General features: G+C 34.6%; 1 protein-coding gene across 1 annotated transcript in view; it reads right to left on the reverse strand.

The window, feature by feature from the left end:
• Positions 1–7: 7 nt before the first annotated feature.
• Positions 8–6573, reverse strand: part of LOC106460774 (pancreatic triacylglycerol lipase-like) — a 27560-nt gene continuing 20994 nt past the window's right edge. Inside the window, exons 9-10 of the mRNA XM_013920510.2 lie at positions 4924–5127; positions 8–575 (exon numbers count right to left, since the gene is read on the reverse strand). Of these exons, the coding sequence (XP_013775964.1) occupies positions 464–575; positions 4924–5127 (316 nt within the window). The 3' untranslated portion in view covers positions 8–463. The remainder of the gene's footprint in view (positions 576–4923; positions 5128–6573) is intronic.

Genomic DNA, 6573 nt, shown 5'->3' on the forward strand with positions numbered 1-6573 from the left:
TGACCGTCACATTATAACGCTGCCACGGCTGAAAGGGCGAGCATTTTTGGTGTGACGGGTGTTCGAACCCGCAGATTACGAGTCGAGCGCCCTAGCCACCTGGCCATGCCGGGCTCAATACCTTAGTATGGAAGGTGGTTGGTAGAGTGCTGCTAACTGGCTGCTTTTCTTCCTATTAATCAGCGGTAAGTTTACGGACTTACAATGCTAAAATCCGTAGTTAGATCCCCACGCGGTGGACACAGCAGATAGCTCAGTGTGTCTTTGATCTAAAAACAACAACAAACGAATTGTCTGCTTTTCCTCTGGTCAGTAGTTCAAAGTTAGGGACGACAGAAAAATCGTCTTAGTATCTTAGCCATAATTACAGTTATTAACAAATGATTCATGATATAATATATAAGTGAACTGAAAACACAGATATTCTAGTGAAACGTTATGAACTTGGACCACGAAGTGTAAGTCAAGGATTCATGCAACTCCCAACTTCGTTAACTAGCAAAGAGGTTTTATTCCCAGGTCGGAGAGGAGATTTTGAGTCAACACAGAACAAGAAAGGATCCGCTTTCTTTTCTCTGAAAGCATAGAAATAGAGTAGTCATTAATTTTCCTATAAAAAAAGTATTTTCACTTTGTACGTAAGCATGCATAAAACAGATTGAACATAACTTGTTATTAATACCTTTATGTTAAATCTGACAGTAATTGTAGTCGAATAAAATATTCTGAGATTGACTCTTACTAAATCTGAATAATACTGATTTGAGAGATTACTAAATGTGCTTGAATTTATTAGAAACAGATGACAGGTTAACCTTAGAAGTTCAGGTGGGAATCAATATGGACCCCATCGACTTTTTAAACATATTTCTCTAAACTATTTGTGCCTAAAATTGTTTGTGGATCCATGTATGTTGGTTACAGATACTCACACAAAATGAAACAGAAATAACCACAACACTGAAATGAATTTCGTTAACTGATGCAGAAGTCTCCTATCCATTTTACTTCGAAAATGATTTCACCCACTTTGTTTAGGCCAGTTCTTTACCTCTATGTGATGTAACAGGCAAAAACATACAATTACCGAACATGGTACAATATGTGGACCCTACCGGCAGTGAACAGTCGGTAATTTGAGGGTTAAAATCCATAAATCTGAAATTAGTGTTTCACCAAGGTATCATTGCATGAATAATTAAACATGGATTTGGAGTTAGCAGTGAGATATCACTATCGATAAGCTAAACTCAATTTTCAAAATATAGAACAGATTTAGATACAATAAAAATTTGGTCTTAAAACTATGAAAGTAATAGTAAATGCAAAAAAAAAGGTAAATTATTGTATAATATACACATAAAGAATATTTTGCTTTTTAATAGTCACAGTCCATAATATATATATATGTGTAGGCCAAGCAAATGTGAAAGCATTTTTGCCGCTGCTGTATCTATTTTTATTTCAACAGCTATAGTAATAGAGTCTAAGAGCTTAGGTATGAAAACCAACTTGCTGTGGAAACAATAAATGTAAAAAAACTTACTTCCATGTTCACTGATTTAGTTGAAACTATTTAAAATTAAGAACCAAGCACTGTACCTCGCCCCCAGTGGCACAGCGGTATGTCTGCGGAATTACAACACTAGAAACTGGGTTTCGATACCCGTGGTGGGCAGAGCACATATAGCCCTTTGTGCTTAACTACAAACAAACAAACAATGTACCTCGCCCCCAGTGGCACAGCGGTATGTCTGCGGACTTACAACGCTAGAAACCGGGTTTCGATACCCGTGAATGGCTTGATTTAAACGTTCCAGTTGCTGACTATAGATCTCTGCATTCATAGTTCGCTGTGAATTGAGGAGTTCGAAATGAATTACTCCTTTGATGTCCCACCAAATACAAAGCATCACTTTCTGCGGAGAGAATTCATATTTTGGAGTCGGAAATGGTTTTTGTCTAGGAATGAGCCATTGTTTTTGGCATTTAATATTTGCATATAAAATGGTTCACGCGTATTATGTGCCAGAAGAGACGAAGCAACATTCACACGTTGGAAACGATGATCATCGGAGAGTTCGTGAGGCACCCAAACACCTTCTTTATGGAGTTTTTTCACAATCCTTAGATGTTTACGTATTGTTTCATGAGAGACATGCAATTTCAAGGCCATTTTACAAGTGTGTTACCTTGGGTTAAACTCAACAAGCGTCTTCAGAGCATCAGTATCAATTCCGGTATGTCGGTTCCTGCCATCACAGTTTTTAAGACTAAAGTCACCCGAACGAAATTTGCTGAACCGTCATTGACATTTACGAACGTTCAAAACATTTCCATAAACTTTTTTGATTTTATTGGTGGTTACAGAGGCGTTGTTTCCCTTCTTGTATTAAAACAACATTAAATGCTGAATGCGTGTCTCATCGTGTGCCATCACTATGTGGGATTAGAGTATATTAAACTTTACACATTATATAGGCTACACTAACATGACGTTTAGGCGGTTCATTTAGCTATTATACGTGATTATACTTTTTTTTTGGGGGGGGGGTAATAAAGTGTTCCAAGACGCGACATTAATTTCTTGACAACCTAATACTTCTAACAACTTCACCTTGACTAGCTATAATACAGGGTGGTTATAAATATAAATAGAGTTTTGCGGTTTAGAGCAACATATGTCACAGGACAGAGGAAGATAGTATAGCAGGGGCATCAAGGATATCATGCGGTTGCAAATACCACAGTGGTCACATGTTACCACCAGAAGCGTCACCGTGTTTGTTTGTTTTTCGTATATTTCCCATGGATAAAACTGGGCCTCTTGATTACAGTGTAACCCATTCTACCAATATGAAACTGACAAGTGTGAACTCGTGAAATGTTATTACACCAAATGATGCAATAGTAAGGCAGCTCTCAAGGAATATTACAGAGCACATAACATCTGCAGAGTGCATTATTCCAGTGTTGCTACAAGTTCATAAAAATTTAGAGACAGGTTGCATTTGTCATAAGCGACGTAAGGTGGACCATCAACACCTACTGTGGCATATGTGTGCCTGAGGCATTCACAACACTCTGAAAAAATGGTCTGTGACGGTGCCCAGGATAATGGTCAAGTTAAGTGACGAAAACTAGATAAGAAGCATGGGAAGTCCTATAGTTTTCTTCCTTGAAATAGTGGTTGAATCGAGACTGCGCACGAACTGGCAAAAAAAAACAAAACAAACAACAACAACACACAACTGGTAGAGGACTTTTCCTAAACCATACAACATTCTCAGGTCACTGCCTAGATTCAGTGACCAGTTTTTCCTTTCTTCAAGTCGTTCATCTGGAAAATATCATTTTCACGTTTTACCAATGTTCCAATGTTTAAGCTTAGGTTCCACGAGGATACAAAGTAGCACAAAAAGAAAAAAAAACTATACAAAAACAAATCCCATGGTCATGGAACCAAAACTTTAACCATACTATCTTACACCGATTTCTAACAAGTAAGAATAATAACAGTAATAATCGCTGTAATAAGACGTTTGATAGAAAATATATTGCAGAATTAATTTGAATTCTGACGTACAAGTTATATAATAAAGCAAAACACTTTATTTGGAAATTATACGAGACAAGAAAATAAGAACAATTCAGTGTCTAATAAGCATGTGCACAGAATGAAGAGCGATCATGCACTTCTTTCCATAACCGTGAGAAAGATCTGTATCAAACTAAAATGTGACCAAAACTGAAAGGCTCAACTGCTACATACACATTCTGATAGGTTCAAGTTCCTCAGAAAGCATATGTTCTCCACGTCACCCGATCGTTCCCATTAAGAGATATATAAGAAACTGAGTATTTAAGTATTTATAAATCTTTACACGACTGGTGCAACTAAATAACCAATTAAGATAAGTCCAAAGGAATTCTCCAGTGATACCTTCGACGGTAACATATAGAAACACCAAAGAGAAACGACCTTTGCTAATTTGTATCTAACACAAAATAAGATCAATACAGTCTAAAGCTTTTATCTGCATTTTATGCATTAATATAATGTATAATATAATCATTATACATGATTTTGTATAATGTTTTATGTGGTAAATTCTCATGTAGATGAGAATTTTTCAAATTTTTGGTAAACAAGTAATGTTAAAATTTCTAAACTAAAACAAAAAGAAACACCTGGCATGTTTACCTAAATTATTATACTACATTGATTTTGTATAATGTTTTTGGAAATAACAGACATTGTTGTTTTGTTTTTCAGAGTTCCTCTGAATGTACTTAATTCCCAGAAAGTTAATTAGAATTTTATTACTATTTTGAACAGACTTGTTTCAACCGCATTGTTCTAGCAGGTTTTAGGAGCGACATTATTTGTATAATTCTCTTTCTTTTTTCTTCCATCCATTTATCAACGTAGAGTAAATAGCATTTTTTTGTTTTAAATTCTTTCAAATGCAACTTTTGGTCATATGCTTATGTGTGATGATCAGAAAATTGAAGGTGATGATTCGTCATTTACCTATATGAGGGGTGATAGTCAGGTCCATTCAATTTAAGTTTCATTGAATATGCATCAATATTGATAGATGTATTTTCTTTAGGTCAGTTGACAATAGGTTATGCAACACCTCACAACTCGATTATAACTTCACTGCACCTAAGTAAGCTTTGATACTATCTTGGATATACACATTTGAAAATCTTGGGTTTAGAATCAGAATATTATGCAGAATTGAAACACAATCAATGTAAGACTTGTGCAGCACAAATATTTGTAATAGTTTATAATATACGTCTTTTCATGTAGCGAGTAAAAAATGTATAACATGTTTTTAGATATTGTAATCTTTATTTTAAGATGTATGAATTAAAAATACAGAACAATCATACTGGCATACTATCACTAACCTTGAGTTGATGCTCAGACGAATTATCTTCACGCTGCTGAGAAACAACATATGTTCCTTATCCGAATCCATGGACCAAATGTCTGGGTCAAGAAATAGCAGTAAGGACTGAGACCAACTTATGGTGATTCCTTTCAACTGTCCAATGTCCCTTTTACTTGTTACTAAATAAGAATATTGTGCTCCACTTTGGAATCTTTCATTTCTATAAAATACAAAAAAAAAAAGAGTAAAACAAGTTTCTAAAGTTGTTACTTTAAGTTGGTGGTATATTTAGTATTTTAATATTTTCAACCTGAATGGCGTTTTATGTGGTACCTGGACTATATAGCTAGGTCAGAGATCCCATGATTCAGGTATCAACGTTTTCAATTTAGAATTGCTGATCAGAGCGAGTGACATCAAGTAAGCAGCGCCCATTACCTACACAATTACTTTCAACCGTATAGAGGTTTGACTATCACACTTATAATGCTCTCACAGCTGAAAATTCGGAGTTTATTTAGAGACATATTACGATACAGACCTTCAGATCCACAACCCGGAATGCTAGCCACTAGGCTTAGCGATTGTTTGTAACTAGAGTTACACCATTACTTTTAATTTTCACCTGTTTATATTAAAAATGATCTCCTCTTCTTAAAAATAAAAATAAAACGAGGAATAATTGAATGCAACTCTTCATAGCACCTTCATGGAATATTTAAATTGTAATTTCCCACAATTGGCAACGAAGTTAATGTTTGTTAGACCCACAAGGATGGTGAATCATAGGCATAGTGATAGTTAATTGTAATATATTATGACACCAAGTATATGTATACTGAAAAAAAAATTGAAAGAGAGAAGGGAAAAACGGAAGAACTGAAAAAAAGGAATAACAGAAAAGGTAAGAAGAATGGAACGAAAGCAGAAAACAAAATTGAAATATTTTATAATGGTCTAAAAGTTGTAGTGAATTTTTTTTGGCTCTATTAAATTATACTATTTTACCACATATTAGATACAGATTGACTTACATAGTTATCAACTGCTAGATGTATAACTATAAGTACAATGAAACACTTGGTTAGCTTAGGTGCCTTGCAGAGCTACCCACTATGTAGGCTTAGTACATGTCATCGTGTTTCATTTCAAGTACAGAGTTGGTCTGCGTTTTGTTTTGTTGCATACAATGTTATCATGGTTCAGTTATAGATTATATATTTTCTATTGAATTACTGTTAGTATTACTCTATGACTACGCTAGGCTTAGCGATTGTTTATACCGTAATTGTTGATGATGTTTTGCAGTGAGTAGTAATCCTTATTTTCCACATTTTTATATTAAAATAAATATCCTCTTCTTTATAAAAAAAAGAAAGAAAATGGAAGTTCACTGGAATTAATTATAGTTATCTACAAGCACTTATCAAAGATTGTAGATTAGAATTTTTCACGACAACCAATCGCGCTTAATATCCATTAGGCCCACATTAATTTCAAATTAGACTTAGGCCTGGTCTAGAATAAAGACTAAGCTAAAGTAGTGAATCGTAATGACGAGTTAATTTGGATAGATTATGATACCAAATATATAAGTATAGTGAAGTGAAAAAAGAAGGGCATAACAATTAAAAGTGTGAAAAGGAAAGAATAAAGCTAATATATA

The sequence above is a fragment of the Limulus polyphemus genome, unplaced genomic scaffold (genome assembly GCF_000517525.1).
Source record: "Limulus polyphemus unplaced genomic scaffold, Limulus_polyphemus-2.1.2 Scaffold833, whole genome shotgun sequence".
NCBI classification, from domain to species: domain Eukaryota; kingdom Metazoa; phylum Arthropoda; class Merostomata; order Xiphosura; family Limulidae; genus Limulus; species Limulus polyphemus.